Source organism: Heloderma suspectum, chromosome 1 (assembly GCF_057233095.1).
Source record: "Heloderma suspectum isolate Gila_16-S chromosome 1, 16-S_ref, whole genome shotgun sequence".
Taxonomy (NCBI): Eukaryota; Metazoa; Chordata; class Lepidosauria; order Squamata; family Helodermatidae; genus Heloderma; species Heloderma suspectum.
The window spans coordinates 172,431,905-172,452,455 of record NC_139458.1 but is presented as its reverse complement, the minus strand read 5'-3'; the positions used below and the strand labels follow the sequence as shown (position 1 = coordinate 172,452,455).

The 20,551-nt window shown below is 41.5% G+C and overlaps 1 protein-coding gene across 1 annotated transcript in view; it reads right to left on the bottom strand.

The window, feature by feature from the left end:
• Positions 1-1,472: 1,472 nt before the first annotated feature.
• The window catches only part of KIF5C (kinesin family member 5C), a 117,701-nt gene continuing 98,622 nt past the window's right edge, over positions 1,473-20,551 (bottom strand). The window contains exons 22-26 of the mRNA XM_084810293.1: positions 19,222-19,293; positions 16,886-16,990; positions 13,463-13,679; positions 10,000-10,107; positions 1,473-5,302 (exon numbers count right to left, since the gene is read on the bottom strand). Coding sequence (XP_084666419.1) covers positions 10,007-10,107; positions 13,463-13,679; positions 16,886-16,990; positions 19,222-19,293 — 495 coding nt within the window. The 3' untranslated portion in view covers positions 1,473-5,302; positions 10,000-10,006. The remainder of the gene's footprint in view (positions 5,303-9,999; positions 10,108-13,462; positions 13,680-16,885; positions 16,991-19,221; positions 19,294-20,551) is intronic.

Below are 20,551 nucleotides of genomic sequence, written 5' to 3'. Positions count from 1 at the left end.
CATAGCAAATAATGCTTTAAAAGGACAGTGATAAGGCTCATCAATAATGGTTTATATTGGGTTCTTTTTAGGGGTGTATGGATTACTTGCTCATTCCGCTGGGGCCATCCACTGGGGGGGCAATCTATCCCTTCCCCTCCCCCCCGGAATGTTCCCTGGCCAGCTCCGCTCCATGGGGAGCCCGCGGAGCCACCGGCTGGGGCCACCCGCAGCCAGACTTCCATCCACTGCTGGGCTGCGGCTGCCATTTGTGTCCCTGCGGTAGCCGTGATAGGCTACGTATATATTTATGTAGCCTATCACGGCTACCGCAGGGACGCAAATGGCGTGCCTGCAGTAGCCATGATAGGCTATGTAAATACTTACGTAGCCTATCACAGCTAAAGTAGAATGGAAATGGCGGCTACAGACCAGGGCAGCGGATGGACGACAAAGGTAGGCTCCGTCCCAGGGGGATTCCGCGGGGTGACGGGGGGGGGTTGCTCTGTTCCGCCACGGACTCCGGGAAATGGCGAAATTCTGTAACATCCCTAGTTCTTTTACCAAGTGTATCCTTTCCCTGACAGAACATTTGAGTACAACAGTATTGTGATCACTCTGCCACCTGGTGGAACTTAAGTGGTCTTGTATAGAATGTTAAAGGGTTAGAAAGAACAATTCCAGTCCAAAAATATGAAGGGAACCCTCTCCAAGTGGCCTGACATTTACCCAAAGCAGCATAGGGTCCTCAATTATCTCTCCTATACAAATTTGTATAGAACATACTGCCTGGGCTTTGGAGCTGCTGTCATTCAAAGTAGAAAGAACTGGGCTAAATTGTCCAATGGTCTCTTCAATATAAAGCAGCTTCATAAGGCAGAGAACTTTGGAAAACTCGGCATCCTGTCAAACACAGAGGAACTTGTTTGTAACATCCCTCTAAACCTAACACACAGCCTTCGTGCAAGCCCAGTTATGTGGACAAGGACAGGCATTTTGTTTACTGGATTGTTAGTGTCTTGCTAACTGGGAAATTATGCTGCAGCCAACAATGAATCAGAATCAAGAACACTTAATGTTTCTGCCGAATTTTGGCGAAGTAGACCGAATCTGATTAGCTCTTTCCTTCCTCTCTCTGCCATGTAAGGGGGTTTTGCTGAGTGCAAGAGTTATGAATTATGTTTTTTCCAGGAACCAAAGTTTCCCTCCATGGGCCTGTTCTCAGAGCTAAACTTTCCTTGGTTCCACCAGCTTTAATATATACCCCCAAACCTGTTAGATATGAGCTGTGTTCAGCAAGGAGTTGTCAGAAGGTTTGTAAGCTTGCTCCTTGTGTGGACAGGCAAACAGAAAACAACAAGCATGAAATTTGACTTATTTCAGAATTGTCATACTACAAAAGACAGATGAGCTAGAAGAGGCCATCTGTAAATACAGGACAGGCTGAAATCATGACCATTGCTAAACATAGGCCACAAATGCTACTCACAAGAAAGTTTACTTCAGTTTTATTTCCTTTTAACAGTTTTGAGATGATACATCATGCAGTCTGCCAGTGCATCCATACATTTTAATAGATAGTTTTTTAGAACCAAGATCAAAAGACCTATCTATGGGGAAGGGAAGGGAGGTTCAGGTCTGCTGTTAAAGAGGTTTATTTATTACAGCATCTTTTATAATAGCGGCAATTTCCCCCCAGATTGTAACCTTCAGAAAAGTATCCACAGTTCATTTTTTTCTCTAAAACAAGCTACTGTACAGATACATAGATCCCAGAGAATACACATCTGGAGTACACGTTACATACTTTACAAACTAGACATGTATATGTTTACAGAATGCCTGTATCCCTATTGTTTCCACATCTTCCACTATTAAAAGTGTTTCAAAAAAGACAGACACAGATTTAGGAGTAAGACACAAACTTGGAAGTGGTATGGTATACAGATGTTAAAAACAGATGTTTGTCCAATGTGTTTTTAGCTTCATAAATGCATTAAATAAAGCTAATTATTAACACAAAAGAGATCATCCTGTAGGCATCATTTCGCAGTTCTGATGTGTATGGCTATTTTTAAAACATTGTTGTATTATGAAGAGTATGAAGGCATAGGGCCATCAGCAGTAGATTGCACACGCTTCTAGCACAACCTCTGTTTCAACATGGCTTCCATGTGGAACACACACAGAGAAAACAGTCCTTACAGTCAGTACAGCCAAGATCAAGGTTTAACCATTTCCTATATGAAATTTAAAGTTTAAAATAGTTATTTTTTCAAGTAGTTTTTCCATTCACTGAGGTATGTATACAGAAATGTTTCAAAAATTAGCCAGCTTTTGGATGCTAATATAGTTTAAATCATTTCAGTTTAATAGATTCAGGACAATTCATTCTCACCTTACCTTGGCAACACATACTCTTAGCAAATCTAGTCATGATCTTTTAATTTGTCTCAGTGGCAAAAAGATAAAACTAAATTTTAAAAGTGTACTTGAAGATAACGGTTAGGAAAATTTCACATTGCATTTCCCTCCAACTAGCATGGTGTATTAACTTCTTGAGTATTTTATTTCTACTCAAGAAGAAATAAAATTTATAAAATAAATTTTATTTCTTCTTGAGTAGAAACATTTTCTTTCGAACTGAAAGAAACCATTCTGAACATGAAACCAAAAAAGCAAAGGAAAACGGTTCAAAAAGGGTATAAATCAATAGAACACAGATATCTGTCATCTGAGTAGCAGAGATGAATTCAATAAAACAGTACTCTAAAAGCATACTACAACAGCACTTGAGAAATCAGATCCATAGCTCTTAATACAGCTAGAGTAATTCTAGAGTAAAATAAAAGTACAGTAACACAATACCAAGATGGAAGTGTGTGGACACTAAAAATTCACCTTTAAGGATTGCAATTTTGTATTCCTTTTCAGCATTTCAGAAGAGGATCTGCCATCTTTGAACCAGAATGGAAAAGTGAATTTTGAGGCCTCAACCAAAGGGCTTAAGCTAGATGAACTGACTGGCTGATCAGCAACTAGCTCCTCCAGAGAGGTATCAGGAATGTTGCCCTTAAAAAGGCATCAGAGCTAACTTTTCCGTGTAGCTTAAGACAGGCACACACATATGTAGAACCTCAAAAGTTCTTAACTACAAAATTGCTATGGTAAATCACTGTATTTGATTCCAATTCATTCCAACAGGGATTGCACAGGTATAATTCATAATATCGAGCTTTTATTTTAAAAGATTAAACAAAAGTCATGGGGGAAAGCAGTCAATTGCAGCTTAGTTATCCAAAAAGTGAGAAAAATAATACTTAATGAGTGGTGTACAGTCCAAGATCTTATATGGCTATCATAATCTGTATGTTATGATAGCCACAGAAATGCAACCTTTTGGAGCAGTTGCTACATAGAAAATGCTTCAACTCGCCTCATTGTAGTTATGACCTACAGACTTGCAGTAAGACCATTGTTTTAGTAACAGAAACAACAAGAGGCTTGTTGGTACCTTTATTTTGTAATACAGAGTTCAGCTATACATAACTAACAGGTTGGCCACATTAATCCCAGAAATAGGGTTTGGATGTGGATATGGCAAATTCACACTTCAATTTGCTGGCAGTGCATATACATGTGTATTAAGAAAAAAAAAAGATTTACAAAAATGTACCAAAATAAATTAAACAAATGCAAAATTTGCAATCTTTCATTAAATATGTAACAAAAGTCTCTCTCCCTCCCCCACAAATAGTGCAACCCTTAATAAATTAAACAAAACCTGATCGTCTTTGCTACAGTTGAGAGCTTCTAAACATTATCAGAACAAAACGCCTGAAGTCTATTCACAATTTTTCCAAAGGCTTTAGAACAGATTAGTTTTTTAAAAAATACGTCTATCAGCCAAACACATTCAGAAGCCCCCAAAACTGACTGTTACTTTTTTTTTTTTAAGTATAGCCACAGCAGCATACAGGACTGAATGAATGCAAACTCCAATTTAGTAATTTGAAATTCATATTCTTTCAAGACAATACATTTTAATGTAAATGGTTGTAAATGTATATATGTAATTTGTGAAAGATACACAACAGACATATTAAGCTACAGATTTAACATCTGTCTGCCTACCTACATTTTCTATGGTTATGTTTTCCTTCCACTAAAAAATAAAATCCGACACTCCACGTCTGTCATTATGAGAAAATCCAAAAGAAGTCTAATTATCTCACTACTGATTGAATGAGCTAAAACTATACTATCCCTAGGCAGACTTGCATATTGTTCAGTTCCAGCATATACTGTTAAAATGCATCATTTCAAAAAGATACCCTCCATAATTTTTCTTTTTTGCACTGCACACTACACATGCATACTTATTCCCATTCAACATCCTGAAGAACATTTCATTTAATTAAAGCAGATTTATGTCTCATATTTCTGACTACTATTAGGGTCTCCCAAAACCATAAAGAAATTGAGCAGGGAAGGAAGATGGTTTCAGCTGCTCTTCTAAATCTATTTTTCAATTTCATCTTAATCGAAACCATGTTTCTACATGGCTCTCTGAGAACCTGACCAATGTAAGTATTATTACAGATAAAATACTAAGCGTTGAGATGATGAATGCATGTGACCACTGAACCTCAAGTTCTGGTTCTACCCTAGCACATTCCTCTACACCCTAGAATTTGATCGCTACCAAGTGAGTTTTTCCTCTTTTAAATACAAGTCCAAAGATTTCAAAAGGATATCAAAATGCAGCTTCAGGGAACTTTTTTGGGGAAAGCATATTAGGATTTTTTAAACCATATAACTGCACACTGTCATCCTTTAAAAATATAAAATAATATGCATATTATACAGAAAATCAGAAAGTCACGATGAAACACAATCACCTGCTTTTGATGGCACTTGGTTGTTGAATGATTAATTCTTTGACGCCAGGTGCCAGGATCTTACTGATGCACCAGAGTATGTAAAACAAAATAAAAAGCATCAGTGCCAGAATAAAAGGCCCAGTGTTAACTGGCACAGTGGGGTCAAACGTAGTCAAGTCAGTGATAGAGAGTGAGCAGCAGACTCCTATTGTTAGCCTAGGTGCATGTGGCAGATACACTGTACATGGTTTCAGAAGAAAAGTTGGGTTGGGCACACTTCTGTACACGTGGAGATTCTGCAAAGCTGAAAAATATTTGAAACCAGTGCACTGATGGCAAAAGAATGAATACAATGAACAGAAGTACAGATCCAGTCCAAACAGGAAAAGAACTAGTGAGCTGATGACAACTTTTCATGTGCAAAGCGGACCCTGATCTGTCTGGGAGGAAAAAATTAAAATTGGTTAGTCCAATATCCTACAAAAATAACCATTCACATGTTGAACATAATTAGGAGCATCTTAATTGGCATTTAGGATACACACCCTAATGATATGGCATTGCAAAACTGGAACTGTGCTTTTCAAATTTAAATTCATCTTACAATAGTAGTACCAGATGGGATATGCGTAATCAATCTGATCCTCAGAGGACAGAATACATGAAGCAAAAGTTTCCTAAGATCATCTGGGAGGAGACAACAGTATGAACACATACTGGACTTAAACTGTCTCAGGCTTTAAGAAATTTGGACTGTGCTCAGAAACTGACTGGTCAGTAGTGTGATGTAGTGAAGAGAATATTGGGCAGTATCCAGTGTTGCTGTTCCTCTTATGCATCATAAGTGACCTCTAACGCAAAGCTAATAGCATATGTTGGTGTGATGGGTTTTATAGGGAAACCCAGCATGCTAGCATACAATTATTGGCGGTGCACTAGAGGTCACTTACGCTAGCACTAGGTCAATTATGTAAGCAGAGCAGCAGCACTGGATACTGCCCATTGGCCTTGGACTGGTGAGAAACAAGTTCAAAAATCTATCCTCAATCATGAAGCTCATTGGGAAGTTTTGAAAAAGTAATTGAATCTCAACCTAAGTTACCTTGAAGAAAGCAGAATACAAATGGAACTACCATCAGCCTGTGCACCCGTGTTAACGAAGTGTGCTGGTACCAAACTCTTCACGGCATTTTAGGTGTTCCAATGAACAGACCACCAATTGTTAGGATCAGCCTATTAGTCTGGATCGCCAGTTCTGCTCCATCCTCTGGAACCTCTTTCATAGTGTGTACACTTAAGTGCACTTTGGTCACACTGATTTCAAGAGAACTTAAGCATACTTAAATATGCAGTTGATCTTGCCTTTTAGAAAATTCAAAAAGCGCTAAAGGCTATTGTCCAAGTATTTTTGTAGTATGTCACAGTTAAAACATCTGCATTTGTTTTGTGCCCCTTACTATTATTGTTGGCTACTGAATTGCTTCATTCTATGTCTTTTCAGCTTTCTCTCTAGTTAATTCAATATACTTGGCGCTACCATCATTATTATTATTCTTTGCCCTGGGGTTTTTGCACCTGCTCTGCAGATATGCTTTTGACAGGGTTCTCCCTTTCATGCAGATTGTTTCTTTAAGGCACACAAAACAGACATAAGTTCACTTTATCTTGTCTTGAAAGGTACTTGTAGTGGATTCTTTTTAAACTGCTTACATCCCTTTTATTACAGATTCTATCATATATTCCCCTCTTTGTTCCCAAATGCAGGTTACCTTACCAAAAAAACAAAAAACAATAATCCTGTCTTAAGACCACATGAAAAATCACAGTAAATTTTGTCCATGTCAGAGAGAACTGCACTTTTATCAAAGCATACACAGCCATCAAAAACAGCCAACATGGAATAAAGCCAAAATTTGACATGACAGATGGTTTGCATTACAGGTATGACATACAACATGCTCAACAAAAGGGGGCACCTTATCCATGAATATTTAAGGCCTAAAGGAACAAAGCACACACATAGCGTCCAGCCAGAGTTCTTTCTAGATAATGTGACAGAACAGTGCAGCTATTTATGAGGATGCTTCAGGAAAAAACACATGGCAAAATGGTTGGAAAAGCTGGGAGATGGCCATTATTTTCCAAAATTTTAGCTACTGTTTAAGTAATAAGAGTAATATTTTAAATACCAAGAAATGAAATGTGACTAACAGTGCAATTCTATATGTATCTACTCAGAAGTAAGACCCAGTGAGTTCAATGGGGATTGCTCCCAGGTAAGTGGGTACAGGACTGCAGACTAAATTGATATTTAGGAACTTGAAACTGATATTTTAAAAATCACATCCTTCGAGTTTATTTTGTTAAATATGACTATGCTAGCAAGGATCTTATACTGAAAATAGAGGAAACTCTAGTTCGCTTGAGATGCTTAATTGAAATGTTAGATTTCTATTTATTATTATTATTATTATTACTACTACTACTACTACAACAACAATAACAATCTAAGAATAAAATCATTAGGAAACATTAGGAAAAAATGATCAGACCTTACTGATGTATTCAAATTAGTATCAGAACTGCGTTAACATGCAAAGCCATTTATATTTGGTCCTCTACACTTTTATTACAGTGATGCACATAAATACTAAAGGCAAAGAAAAACAAGGAAAAAGCTCTGAGCATGCAAAGTATAGTAGCAGTGAAAGAGAGAATGGATAATCCCAACTACCAGGCATACTTCTGTTGTTCTGAATTTGACTTTTTCCCTCTGAAGCATTATGTGGATTCCACCTGGTTGGCAAATCCTGAATTATCTTAAATTGAATTAACATATTGGGACAGCTTCAATACTTATAAGGCATCTGCAAGTTCTGATACTAATTTGAATACATTCTTAGAACTGTTTACAGATACATACACATGAAAAAATTTCATCTGAGCAAGTGACCCATTCCATACAATCTTATGAACTGCAACTATCTAGGGCACACTCTGTAAATAATTGCTCAGAGTGGATAGCCACTTCCTGCTCTACTTTGCCCACAGTTATATGTCTCCCTGCTGCTGTCCCTGGTTTCCCCCTACTGCTGTGGGCATATTCCATTTGGGATTGGAACAATGGCGGCGGGCAGACATCCTCCATGTTGCAGCCCAGTGATAAGGGCCTCTTTTCAGTCTCACTTAAGTTCTCTTTTTTTTAGCATTGGGGGTGGCTATTCCTGCAGCAGTATAGCTGGAAAAACATAACAAGAAGCACATCCTTGTCTTGGAACAAAAAAGCCTGTTTGCCTGCTTTAAAAAAAGGGGGTGGAGAGATAGAGCATGCACATTCTAGCACTGTCAGATAGTGCACATCTTTTGTGGGGAGGAACGTTCTTGCATGGCAGTTCTACCCAGTCAGTGACTGAGTGCATCACAAAATGATGTAACACTTTTGTCTCACAGTAGCCAGTTGCATTTTGGTTTAGTACAACTTGTTACAGATGCTCTGAAAAGCCTGTTCTCATCAGGAACAAGGTGCAACACCATGGGTGATTACAAGAGGACAAAAAGAGATCTCCCATTTTTCTGAAAAACTACCCTTCTATACAACCCCTTCAAGCATTAGAACAAGGGTGGGCAACTTGTAGTCCTCCAGATGTTTTAGTCTACAACTCCCATGATTCTTTGCCACTGGCAATGGTGGCTAATACTGATGGGAACTGTAGGCCAAAACATCTGGTGGGCTACAAGTTGCCCACCCCTGCCTTAGAAGCTCTAGTTCTTCAGTTATACAGGACAATGAGTGAGCCATAGTTGCAGCAGTCATAGCATTGCCCACTAACATAGTTATGGCAAGAAAAGGAACATAACTTACTTAGGCCTGGTTCAGAAACACGTATCTCTGCTTATGAAGTGGAGATATGTGTGAGCTTTGTACCTGGGCAATTTGTCCTCAAACTGTCCCTTTCCTCCTCAGCATACCACACCTGAAGACTTCCTGAGTTAATTAACTATTGTTTCCCATTATATCAGAACCAGTAAGCTGTTCTGAACCTGGTAACCATAGTTAAACCAGGTAGCCTCGTTCACTGCAAAGGGAAAGGACAGTGTGAGGACAGTGTATGTGAGCACAAGGCTCATGCACACCGCAGCTTAATAAGCTGCAATAGGTACATCTGAACTGGGCGAGAGAACATTCCAACTCATGGAAAAGAACAGGGCAGACTCAGCATACACAGAAATCTGTGTGCATATTGGAATCCAGAAGTTCCATTGATTGTGCCCAAAGAGTATATTTAGACTACTCTTATGCCTGGGCATAAAACACCTGTCACGTCGACTGGGTCTAAGTAACGTGGATTCATGCTGCTGAGCACCCTGTACTTTGTACTGAAAGTTTCCTACCAGTGTTCCTTCAATGACATCTCTTTTCATATTCCATGCTGTGCAAAGAGCCATCACCACATTAAAGTAGCCCAAACACTTCCATCCTCCACCTGCTAAACTTTCCATAGTAAGGCTGAATGCAATATGGTGGCCAATATCTAGATCCCACTCTCATCTCTTTTCCCAAGAAAAAGCAGCATCTTGTGGATCAGGTACCTGCCCAGACCCACATTTTCTGGCCTCTGCATACAACTGCCACAGCTACTTCCTCATCAGCTTGCAACACCGTTAATTTTGAAGTCTGCAGAGGGCTAAAGCAGGATAACTGTTCTGGTAACTGGCTTTGCTTTCAGACTTCCTGGAATTGCACATCTGCACTAAGAGAAGCCAACCGCTGTCATCTTTAACTTGATCCTTCACACATACAGTGAAACTGCTGGTTCAGCGTCAAATTCAAGAGGAAGTTACTCTTTTGCTTAACAAAGTATGGGTATGGAGTCTGCAAGGGTGAGGCATTTGGTCTCCAAATCCATTTGAGAATGCCATTGTTGCCCTAACCCAATCTTTTTTCAAAACAAAGAGAGGCCACCATACTTTGAAAAGCCAAGCAGTTTTCAAGATAGTGGCTATCTACCCCGCCCCCTCCAAAGACAAGGACAACCTTTCCCCCTCAAGTTTTCTGTCAGTGAGAATTGAGACCCTGGCAGAGTGAGCTTCTCACTTTGAAGCATATGCTGAGAACTACACACTACCATGAGCTCACCTGGGGTTTATTTAACGTTCTGGTAATATCCTCCTCCTCCTCCTCCTCGAACAGCATGAACGGCTGTTGGGGAAGATGCTGGATAATGACCAGGGCGTATAGGTTTGGCTGCAAAGAGAAAGATAAAAGCCATGGGGAAAACTTGGTTTAGACAAGCTGCATACCACTTTTCATTTCCTCCCCAATGTTTATATCCCCCTTTTCCTTTTTGTAGAAAGCCCAAATTGACTAACACCACAGAGAGAGGAGAAAAACTACCTAAAAGAGCAATACACAGGAAGTTGTATCCAATACTGTCAATCTGAAAGTAAAACCCTCCTACGGCTTGCACAAGGATGAAAATGGGCTTTCTGCAATTGTCAAATCCTGTACTTTGATTCCTCTTCTGAAAAGCATTCTGATTTTATTAGGTTAGTCGTGCTGGATGCTCAGCTAGTGGTTGTGCAACTGCTAGCAGAACAATGCCAACTCTGCTAACACAACATTGCATATAACCCTATGTTCATGCACTTACTAAATTCATACTGAATCTGCCAAGTCTTAAGATCAGCAATAGAAGCTCTGTTCATTGACCTGCCAATAAGGTCTATTAGGTTGGGAGACACAAAGACAAGGCCTTCTCTGTAGTGGCCCTGTATTTATGGAACTCTCTCACAAGGGTAGTAGAGTTGGTTCCTTCACTATTTGCTTTCAAGTGTGCTTTTTAGTTTTTGTCTGTGTTTGGTGGAAGTGATGGTCTGCACTGAAACTGCTGTTAGTCACTGTCTTAAATTATGAAATCGTTTTAATTGGTTCTATTGGATTACTAGTTTGAATTATAATTGGTTTTATGCTGTTGTGTTAGTTAAACGTTTTAAGTGTTTTGTGGTATTTCAAAAACACTTATGTTTGCATGCTGCTTTAGGAAGACAAAGTCCCTAGACCAGGGTTAGGCAACTTGTGGCCCCCCAGACATTTTGTCCTAAAACTCCCATCAGCCCTAGCCAGCATAGCCAATAGTGAGTGAATATGGGAGCTGTAGGCCAAAACATCTGGAGGGCCAAAACATTTTTGTTGGTCCCAAGGACCTACTGACTTGTGTGTAGACCATCCTAGTTCTTTCCTGTTAACTGTCTGCCACTTGTGTGTCTTACAGATTTCAAGCCACTAATCCATATTCCCATCTTCATGCCCTGCCCAGACCAAAGCTGTTTGTGGAGCTGGGAGAGACAGCAAGCAGGTACTGGAGAGGCAAGCAGGCTCTTGGGTAGATAGCTTTCTCTTCGTCAAGGCAGAAGTGGGCAGCTTGTAGCCCTCCAGGAGCTTTGGCCTATAATTCTCATCAACCATAGCCAGCATAGCTAACGATGAGGGATGATGGGAGTTTTTTACATATTTCATATTTTTTACATATATAAATCTTTTTACATATTTGGCACCTGAAGGGTATGAGAGTTCCATGAGCAGTAGACCAAACACCTCGGCATGTAGAAACGATTACCCCTGCTGGCCAGCCAAGTACATTCATGCACTTGTGGGCATGCTAGCTCTCTCCATGGCATGAAAGAGCTGCTAAGGATTTAGGGCAGAGCCCTGGTGTGCAATTATAATTAAAAGACTGGAGAGAACATGGAGCTGGAATTTGGGGAAATTCTTGGCAACTGTTGTATAGCTTTGGGTAGCAATGCCAGGAAGCTGTGTTTGATGCCTGACTCTGCCTTTGCTGTGTCCCTCAAGGTATGTAAAGGTGGGTCTGCCCAAGATGCTGTGTTGGGACTAGTGGAAGTGGTACAGTTACGTTGATCTGTGATGGAGTGTGTCAGGAACGAATCTGAGCACGTGGAGATATCTAGCAGCTCAGATTCAGAATGGGAACAGTCAAAACAGGGGGAGGCTTCCTCCCTAGTGGCCTTCTTCCCAAGACCATGGCACACAGATGGCTCAACCTGAAGGCCCCCCCCCCGTTTCCTCTTCCGTGAGAACCCAGGTTTTGGGGGAGGAGTAGAGCACGGGGCGTGACTTGAGGGATGTGAGGGTCCGTCGCAGGGCAAAGTGGGAAAAGTCAGAGGCGGAGCTCAGACGCTCCACCAGGTTGGCTATGCGTGATAGCCTACAAAAGGAAGGAGCCACTGTGAGGGAGGGGCATCCCCCCTAAGCTAGTCTGGCTGAGAAGTTTTTGTTCAAATTGCTGGCAACTTCTCTAACTTCCACTTCTGCTCCTCTATTGATATTCGTAATTGTGCAGAGTAGCGATTTCCATTGTAGTCTGAGAGTTTCCTAGAATTTGCATTTGTAAGGAAGCTGGTCATTAACTAATAAAGTAGTGAGCCTGAAGCCTGGTAACCTGGAGTGTGTTGATATCAAAGGGGGAGGACAAAGGAACATGACAGAGTGCTAGCACCAAAACTATTTTGGTATTGGGCTTTATTTCCACCCCTTGCCCATCAGGGAAGTAAGAGCAGAGTAAGAAGAGGGCAAGTGGTAAGGCACATTGCAAAGTATTGGTGCTGTACTTTGGAGCTATGATGTACACAAGGACACAGCGCTCCCCAATACACAAGAACTGCATAGACTGTACACAAGCTCTCTCTCAAGTATGTTTCAGCTGTACCATTTCAGACTGAAGGTGAGGATCTCCATAGAAAACTAGCAGGTTATGGAGAAGGCTAAAAAAGTTGACTTCTCCCTGACATATGTGGAGGAGCATTCAATCATGTGAGCCACCCCAGAGCACAGACAGAAGTTTATGAACTCACAGGACTAGGCTTTCAACACAGCCATAGTGCCACTAATATCCTCATGGTTGGCAGTTCAGAGAAAGTCAATAAAAGGTAAAAAGGACCAATTCCAGTTATACCATGAAGAGACTGGTGGGATCTGCCATGGAACCCAAAAGACAAATCACAGGATGATGACGTTTGGGGATTGGGTTAGCCTTGAAAAAGGTGTTCAAAATGACCTGACCTATGGAGAGGTCAAGACTGAGAAGGAGTGGGTGGGGTAATTCTGCTTTGAAATTTTTTTTTAAAGCCTAGAGAGTTGAGAGGGACATATCCTCCTTAGCCTTTTTGGCAATAATACCTATGGAAAAGAAAGGATGCAATAGCAAGCTTTAAAAATGGCCAAGGTATACATTCGAGCATGAGAAGGCTCCTTAGCTACAATTCAGGAACATTCTTTCAGAATGCAGTCTCACACATCCCTAAGAAATAGAACCACCTTTTATTTATTTATTATATTTCTATACCACCCAATTGCCTACGCTCTCTGGGTGATTCACAACAATTAAAACCATAAAATACAACATGATGAAATATAAAAGTTTAAAACTATTATACAGGAGAAGACAAGAAAGCCAGAATGTCCACTAGAAGCACTGTGTTCTACTAGTAACTTTTCTCACTAATCCTTTCCGATGTCCGCTGGATGCACCATGTTCTACTAGTAACTTGTATTACTAATCTTTTTGTGTCACACTACATACCTATCTGAGCAGAGTGTGCTCTCCTTGCCATGTTCTTGGCTCTCACAGCCTCTTTAATGCGATCTACCTCCTGCTGGTATCGTTTCCGGTCCCGCATGGCATTCTCCTTGGCTTCCTTCAGGGCATTCTCCAAGGCCTTAACTCTCTCTGCAGTAGCTCGAAGTCGTTTTTCCAACTTAGGAAGCTCACAACGAAGATCTGCATTATCACGTACCAACTGTAAAATAGTAAAACAATTTAAAATGTAATAAATTAAAAACAGATTTGATTACGGATAGAATGCAGTGCAACCTCCACCACCACCACCACCACACAGATCCTGTTCAGACAGCACTTTCTGGGTAGAAATCTTGACATGACAATAGTGATACAGTCAGGGCGAGAAATATTGGAACAAGGATAACTGTTTTGGCAGTTGGTCTCTATACACCACCACATTGAAGTTGAAAGGAAACACACCCAGCGAAGTCAGGACTTTCAGCTGTAATTCAAGGGATTTGACAAAAGTGGGGCACTAACCATTCAGGAAGGACAGCCAGTGGCATACACACACACACACATCATTGGTGGCTCATAAGTAATGGAAGAAGCCAACATCATTTCAAACTTAAGGATCGCCTTTAATACCTGGATGAAAATCCTTTGCAGTCAATGACTGCCTGAAGTCTGGAACCCATGGACATGACCAAATGCTGAGTTTCCTCCCTCGAGATGCTTTGCCAGGCCTTTACTGCAGCTGCCTTCAGCTGCTGCTTGTTTGTGGGTCTTTCTGCCTTCAGTCTTGTCTTCAGCAAGTGAAAAGCATGCTCTATTAGGTTGAGATCAGGTGACTGACTTGGCCATTGCAGAACATCCCACTTCTTTGCCTTGAGAAACTCTTGGGTAGCTTTTGCTGTATGTTTTGGGTCATTATCCATTTGCAATATGAAGCGGCGTCCTATCAGCATGGCAGCATCCGGCTGAATCTGAGCAGAAAGTATAGCCCTATACACTTCAGAATTCATCCTGCTGCTTTTATCAGCAGTCAGGTCATCAATAAAGACCAGTGACCCGGTTCCATTGGCAGCCATACATGCCCATGCCATAACACTGCCTCCACCATGTTTGACAGATGATGTGGTATGCTTTGGATCAGGAGCTGTTCCTTTCCTTCTCCATACTTTTCTCGTCCCATTCTGTCATTCTGGTACAAGTTAATCTTGGTTTCATCAGTCCAATGAATCTTATTCCAGAACTGGGCAGGCTTTTTTAGGTGTTTGCTGGCAAAGGCTAATCTGGCCTTCCTGTTCTTGAGTGTTACCAGTGGTTTGCACCTTACTGTGAAGCCTCTGTATTTACCTTCATAAAGCCATCTCTTGACTGTAGAAGTTGATGATGACATGCCTACCTCCACAAGAGCATTCTTGACCTGGCTAGATGTTGTGAAAGGGTTCCTCTTCACCATGAGCAGAATTCTGCGGTCATCCACTTTAGCTGTCTTCCGTGGTCTTCCAGGCCTTTTGCTGTTGCTGAGCTTGCAAGTTAATTCCTTCTTTTTCAGGATGTTCCAAACTGTTGTATTGGCCACTCCCACTGTTTTTGCTATCTCTCTGATGGGTTTATTTTCTTTCCTCAGCCTAATGATGGCCTCCTTCACTCACATGGACACCTCTTTGGACCTCATGTTGGGAGTTTCAGTGAACAGCTACCAAATGCAAATGTAACACTCAGAACCACCTCCAGGCCTTTTATCTGCTTGATTGGTCATAGGGTACCCAGGAAACAGGCCACACCTGGCCATGCAGCTGCTTGTCAGCCATTCTTTCCATTACTTATGGGCCACCAACAGTGTGTGTGTGTATGCCACTGGCTGTCCTTCCTGAATGGTTAGTGCCCCACTTTTGTCAAACCCCTTGAATTACAGCTGAAAGTCCTGACTTCGCTCCCATCTGCGTGTGTTTCCTTTCAACTCCAATGTGGTGGTGTACAGAGGCCAACTGCCAAAACAGTTATCCTTGTTCCAATATTTCTGGCCCTGACTGTATATCGCCTTCTTCCCCAGCCCATTAAACCCACATGAATCAAGTAATACATGAACTGTGCTGTACCAGATTTATTTGAAGGCAAAATCTCCCTGACCTTACAGTGAAGCCCTGGGTACAACTTTATAATGACATTTAACATCCCATTCCAATCCAGTTTTGCTATTCTTTGTATAATTGTTTTGTACTGTGATAGTCACTAGTGATTAGTCCTATGGCCATTATTGACATTTCAATAGAAAATAAAGAGAGTGGAAAAGGGAAGGTGGCAATGGCAGGGAAGAGTACAGATTTAAAAACTTTACAACCCCCATGTGGAGAACATGCCATACATAGTTGGCTCGGCACACGTGGTAAGAGGATTTCAAACATTCTGCCTGCCACCTGAAGTGCCATCTCATAGGAACCCTTTTTGGCAATCTCTGTGCAAAGGATATAACATTTACAGCCAGCCACAAGAATGGGGTCCATAGTTCTTCATAGGTCTGAAGCAGTAGGAAGGAGTGGAAACCCTCATTTCTGGATTGGCACAGGTTAGCCAAGCTCACGGAAAGGTGCTCCAGTGACCTGTCCTGCTCCAGAAATAAGCATTTCCAGGGTTCCTTTTGGAAGCACTAGTTCCTGTTATGCTCCCAGCGGGTCCTATGAGTGCAATGGGACCAGCATAGGTGCAGTGGTGGTGTTGGATACCGTCCAGGTTCTGCCAAACATGAGGAAACAAGCATTTTGTTTCTAAGTGGTCCATTTGTCCGGGCTCTGCCTTGATGGTAACAGTGGTGATAAAACATGTGAATATCCTACTGGAGTTTGGGTAAGCGATGAACTAAATGTATATACTGGAAAACCTCTGCCCCGAAGGAGGAGCATTCTGTGGTTCCAAACTATGTGAACTTGGGTTGCTTTCTCTCCACCACATTTCCAGCAGATCCCTTCCGGCTGATTTAGCAAGGGCCTAGTAAACCAGCAGCAAATCCAGTGTGTTCTTATAAAGTCTTGTGCTCTAAAAGTTTGCTATGATGTTGTTTGTTTGTCTGTTGATGCTAATATCTAGGGAGACTCCACACTGTGACTTTGATTGTCATGCCCCTTAGGGCCAAAACAGACATTACTTCATCTGTCTTTTTTCCCCTCCCATTTTAACTCTAGAGTAGGTGGATGGGGTCCTGATGTGGATCAGAACCCTAGCATGGGGGATAGGGGGCTTTAACCTTGTCCCACCACTATGGGCCCAATCCAGACTGGGGAGCATGCCTGCAATTTCTATTGCTTCCCTGTGCCTATTCTAGAGGGAAAATGAAACAGTAATGTCTATTTTGGCCCTCCGTCTATGGCACCTGTGGGCATGCAGGCTAGACAAGAGTGTCAGCCAATAGGATAGGGAACAGCACAGTAATAATCCCACCTGTTTGTGAACCTTCGTAAGTTGCTCCAGGTTGTTTTCCAGAAAGGAAATTTTCTGCTTTTGAGCAGCGCTTCCTCCTCCATCATCACTGTCCAGTTCAACACTCTGTGCAGGCAAAGAACCAAATTAAAACCAAGCTTCTGAATACACAAAATACATTGTGGTTGGAAACCATAAAATTGTGCAGAAGACGCACCTGCCCAAGAACTGCATTACAGACTAAAACAAACTTTAACGTTGTGCCTACTGAAGCTAAAGCTGAAATAGTGGCAAACACAAAGCATTTCATCTGACTGGATTATTAGATTTCTAAACAAACAACTACACATTATTAAGGTATATGTGTGCACTGTTTAAGGAGAACAAAACCAAACCTCAGTCCCAAATGTTAAGCTAAGTCTTTAGAATAGTCCTTCATACTATTATGATTTTCAGGTATTTAATTTTCACCAGAGTGCTGCTCTTTTCACTGTTTCAACTGAGGGCTTAATTAAATAAGACAGCAATCCTATGGTGGGGAGATAGCCGCCTCCAAACTCGGAGGCGACTGCCTATCCAGTGCAGGGCAGGAAGAGCAGTGGGGAGCACATTTCCTCCACGCTCCAGCTGCCCCGCAGTCGTGTCTAGACAGCCAATTCAGGCTGTGTAGCCACAGGACCTTGGAGCATGGGGTGGGGAGGCCGGTTGACATATAAGAAGTGCTGTACCAACACTTCCGACCTCCCTGCCCCAGCCCACCCCAGGAATGCCCTGTTTCTCCCGCTCTCCGCTGCTCTTCCAAGTGCGGAACACGGGGCTGATCCGCACTGCCTATGAGGCAGGGGGAGGGTGGTTCTCCAGGAACCAACCTCGGAGCACGGGCTCCGAGGTCAGTTCCCAGGAACCAACCAATCCTGTGGGCGTCTAGCCACTGTCTAGCAGCCACAGGATTGTACCCTAAGAGAACTTTTTGTCATCCCTAAAGAGGAAAGGTTTGAAGAGTCATATTGCAAGTCATACTAGTACAGATTATGATGTTTTTCTATGCCAATTGAAATGTGCCGCACGTTAGATTGTCAAGCTGAAAGTTGCGGGCTTCCGAGCTATTTTTTAAATGCCTAGGAATCTAATGATTTTAACTGTTTACAAAAAAAATATGAAGCAATCCTTCTATTTTAAGACCTAATTGCTATCCCCATTTTTTAAAAAAATCCTGTTATACCACTGAAATGAAGAACAGATGAAGATAGTGGAGAACAGATCCCCTTTCAATGGGCGGGGGGCGGGGAACTTGCAGAGAGCAGTTAATACTATGTAGCTTACAAGGTTTTGTTTTATTTACAGCTGCTACGCTTGTTTGCCTCATTTTTAATGTGACACTTGCTTACCATCCTTAATTCAGTGCCAAATATTTATTCCAGCAATTTTAAAACTTTATTTTATTGTAGGCCACTAGTCTGGGTAGTTCATCCTTCTCATTCCACCAAAAAAAAAAAATTTTTTTTATTGTTTTAAATTGTTTATGGTGGGTTGTACATCGCCCAGAGTAGCTGGGTGACCAGTCAGATGGGCGATTAATAAATTTAATAAATAAATAAATAATAAATAAATTATCATGACCCTGTGAGAGGCAGCTTAAAAGATTCCCAAGTAAAGCTCAACTCCTTCTACACTCCGATGCAGTCGTATTGCTTGAACTGACAGGGTGAAGATAAAGGGAAACCACTGTATATTATGTATTTTCACATAGGGTTTTAATCTTTCTAAACTGTGCAGAGAGCTTTGGCCACTGGGTGGTACAGAAATGTAATAAATGAAATGCTAGGTAGCAGATGGGGTTGTGCGCACTCTGCATCATTGTTTGCCAGTCACCTAATACCGTCTACCTGCTTTGTAGCAACCCTTTCCCTTTACCCCCCATGTTCCCTTCAGCTGCTTCAAAGAAAGAGAAAGGATTAGAATTTTAGTTCAGTGTTCATCACAGTTTGCCCTGGAAATGCACCTGAAGCATTTTTATTATTTTCATCATGCTACCAAGAACCACCATAAAACATGCTGTGGACCTCTGATGTCTGTGGACTACAGTTTAAGAATCACTGATGTCTGTAAAGCCACCATTAACATTATGTTCTGTGATGCTGTTTTCTCCAGTGATGTTTACTACTTCAGTCCTTGGGGCTGGCTATTAATGGCATAGCCTGTTTGCATACATGCCTGTCTACAAGTATTCAAATATATCCAAGGTATATTGGCACTCCACTGTGATGCAGATGTACTATTGTTAAACAGCATAAAAAAAAGAGTGATCTTGGTATTTTTGCACAATTCTCCCCTTGCACCACAAGATCTTAACTTACTTTTTTAACTCTGGTGGTGAGGTCTTGAACAAAGAGTCTGCGTAGGTTATGGAGGGTCTGAAGTTCTCTAGCCTGTAGATACATTTTTAAAATAAAACATTACTTTAACATGATCCATTTTAAGTAAGAAGCACAAAGCAAGCTGTTATGCAGGCACAAAACAGCTTACTAATGGAAATATTTTAAATAAATGATTGTGGCAATCCTATGCATGTTTAGACAGAAAAAAGTCCTACAACTGCCAGCATGGGAGTATTGGGACTTGTAGGATTTTTACATGTAAATATGCATAGGATTATACCCTTAGTTCTTTATATATAAATTGCACATTAATGCATACTGCATAGCATAAATAAACAAAAACTAGGGCTGTGCACCTCTTCGGCCTGAAGCCTGAGCTGAGCCAAAGCAGGGTGCTTTGGGCCACTTCTGAAGTGAGGCAGGGGGGTGCACAAAGTGGGTCAGGTCGCTCTGAAGCACTTTGGAGCGATCCGGAAGCCCAGCTGTGCCACCACCCAGTCCCCAGCTCCTTACACCTGGGGCCTTGGGATGCATGTCAGCAGCTTTCTTCCTGTTCCAGGGAGTTGCCATTTTTAAAATGGTGACTCCCTGTATTTCCAGAAATAGATTCTGTGCAAATGGTGCAGGATCTATTTCTAAAAATACAGGGAGTCACCATTTTAAAAATGGCAACTACATGGAACAGGAGGATGGCTGCCAGCACGCATCTCGAAGGCCCAGGTAAGGAGCTCGGGGCTCGTGCGGCACAGGGGCAAAGCAGGATTCAGCCATCCAAATCCCACTTCAGCTCTGGAGGCTGAAGCAGTGAGAAGCAAATCGGGGCTGCCATGGAAGCCCCAAAGCAGCCTCAGAGGTGGATCAGGGGGTCCGCACAGCCCTAACAAAGAGCACAATAAAAACTAGGGCTATCACCAGTTGATTGGGGTTAGTCAATTGACTGATTAAATTTGCATATGTTCACATATAAACAAAGACAACTGTTCTGAAGCAAGAAGCACACACTTTTAAAGATAATGCATGCACATTTTATAAGCAGCATCTTAGGTGTGTGTTTGAAATGCGAGAGAGAGAGAGAGAGAGCGAGGAATATCTTATACAGTGATGTTTGTCATCAGCAGTTATTAGAAGTATTTGTATTACAAATAATTTTTTAACAAAAAAAGTGCTGCCCAATCAAATTAGGTCAGAAAGTTTGAAAAACATTTGAAGCTAACCAATTAATCGGTTAAACACTGCAGCCCTAAGAAAAGCAAAATTTTAAATCATATGATAATGTAAGAATATAGATGTAAGAATATAGTATATAAAA